This window comes from Sinocyclocheilus anshuiensis, unplaced genomic scaffold (assembly GCF_001515605.1).
Source record: "Sinocyclocheilus anshuiensis isolate Anshui unplaced genomic scaffold, SAMN03320099.WGS_v1.1 scaffold184, whole genome shotgun sequence".
NCBI classification, from domain to species: Eukaryota; Metazoa; Chordata; class Actinopteri; order Cypriniformes; family Cyprinidae; genus Sinocyclocheilus; species Sinocyclocheilus anshuiensis.
Window position 1 is genome coordinate 27,496 of NW_015557077.1, and position 2,383 is coordinate 29,878.

Sequence of the window (2,383 nt, forward strand, 5' to 3'; positions counted from 1 at the left end):
CTCTCTCTCTCTCTCACACACACACACACACACACACGAGAGGAAGGTAAATGAAACGCATCGATATGCAAAGACTGTGTGCAAACGCTCGTCTGCAGTGTATCGATTCTCTGAGATTCTGCTTCCGTCAGGATTCAGGTTTAACTCTTACTTGTCCATCGTTCATTCATAATCACGTCTCATTAATGAAAACTAAATAAAACTGAAATAAAAATAAATGAAAACCCCAATAGTAATATTTAAATATTTAAAAACTCATAATAATGATAAAAGCACATAAAAGTTAAACTAAAATTAAAACTAAAAGGTAATATTAAAAGCTAATATTGATAAAAACTATAATAGTATATAAATAATGGTAAAATAACACTGGTTTTTATCGGAAAACTCTTTCATCGAGGTTTTATCTTTAAAACTAAAACTATTGAAACATTTTTGCTAATTAAAATAAAGCTAAAATAAATTAAACTAATCTAATGAAATTAGAAAGTTTGAGTTGCCTTAGAAACTTTAAAAATTAAGTTGAAGTGGAAATAAACCTGAATAGTAATATTTAAAAAAGAAACTAATAAAAATGACAAATGCACATAACAAAAATTAAAAAATTACAGTCAAAAGGAAAACTGAGAAAGAAAAACCCCCGCATGATTAAACGGATGTTTTTGATGCTGTTGTAAACGAGTGTTTCTGTGTGTGCATTAATTCATATCTCCATTCGCTTCATTGGTGTACGTTTCATGCAGTTGTTATTCAGTACATAAATGTATCACTTTATTAATTACTGTTGCACAGCAGTTTAACACCGTCACAGTCCGGGTTTGTTGCCTGTGTTTAATCATTAGTTCAGTGACGTTGAAGTTACAATTTGAAACATTGTGAATCCATTGATATTCGGAGTTATTGCAATGCAAACGTTCAAGCGTGAACGTATCGTTAGTAATTGTTTTGATCTCGGAGAGTTCAACTAAAGGTCAGATGAACACAGATTTGTTGCTGTATAAAGTATATTTGGTTTCTCTCAGTGTGATCAGCTGTGAAGAGGGCAAAGCTTTGGCAGAATCGTGGAACGCAGCGTTCATGGAGTCCTCGGCCAAAGAGAATCAGGTGATGATGCGTTTCCTGTCTCACCTCCTTCCTCTTCCTCTTCCTCTTCCTCTAGTGTTTTCTGTCTGGCTCTGTTCTTCTCTGAGGAACTGTCTGATGATTCCATCCAGCAGATGTTCAGTATTTGCATAATAATCAGTCTCTCTTATTATTATTATACCAAAACTTTCATTTTTGGCGTTTTCATTGTTGTCACTTTTTTTTTTTAATATTAGGTAGAGACACCGTTATTTTAATATCGCTGAGATACTATTATAGTTTTTATTTATGTTTTGAATTAGTTTTTATATTTTAATTTAATATTTTCTTTTGATTTTAGTTAATTTTTTTTTTTTATTTGATTTTATTTTCATTATCATTTGGTTATTTTAGTTCATCAAATTCAACTAAATGAAAATTAGAATTAATGTCTTGGCAACTAGCTGAAATAAAATAAGTTTATTTTTTATATTTCATTTTATTTAATGTAACACACTTTTATGTAATTTTTTCAGCAAATAATCTCAAACTGGGACATTTACGTTTGTGTAATAATAGAATATTAATGATTAATGCATCAATATGACAATGAAAATTCAACGCAGAATTATGATTTGATGATGAATCAGTTTATGATGCCCAGTGCATTATACATTCATTTCTTGTGCATAATACAAGTTCATGGCCTATTTTCAATGTAATGTTTAAAAAAAAAAAAGTATCGTTTTTGCATTAAAATAATGATATTTTGAGGAGAATTTGTTGACAGAACAAATATTTACACCTTTAATTAATATCTTGCATGTAATATTGATAAGATATTATATGGGAAGATGCCATTGATTTCTCCTGTTATTGTGCTACTGCTATGTTTATTTTACTTGTACTTTTGGTGTGTTTGTTATTTTTTATGACTTTTGTTGTTTTAAAACGTTTATGTAGCTTTTTTATTAATTTGTGTTGCAGTTATTTTAGAACATCAAGTAAAACTAAATGAAAATGAGATGCTTCATTTTAAAAACTATAAAAAAACCTTTAAATTTAAAATTAATAATTTCATTTTTATTTTTTTTATTTAATTACATTTTTTTATGTAATTTAAAAAAATATATACCAGTTAACATTTTATTTCATTTAAATTTTAAATTAATTTAAATTAAATTAATTTTATTTTTTATGTAATTTAAAAAAAAATTATACCAGTTAACATTTTATTTTTATTTAAATTTAATAAAAAAAAATGTTAAGTTCAAATTTTTTTATGTAATAAAATCAAATTATACCAGTTAACATTTTATTT

The 2,383-nt window shown here is 26.9% G+C and overlaps 1 protein-coding gene across 1 annotated transcript in view; it reads left to right on the forward strand.

The window, feature by feature from the left end:
* The window catches only part of rheb (Ras homolog, mTORC1 binding), a 12,736-nt gene that overhangs the window by 9,416 nt on the left and 937 nt on the right, over window positions 1-2,383 (forward strand). The window contains exon 7 of the mRNA XM_016471510.1: window positions 1,023-1,104. Within this exon, the coding sequence (XP_016326996.1) occupies window positions 1,023-1,104 (82 nt within the window). The remainder of the gene's footprint in view (window positions 1-1,022; window positions 1,105-2,383) is intronic.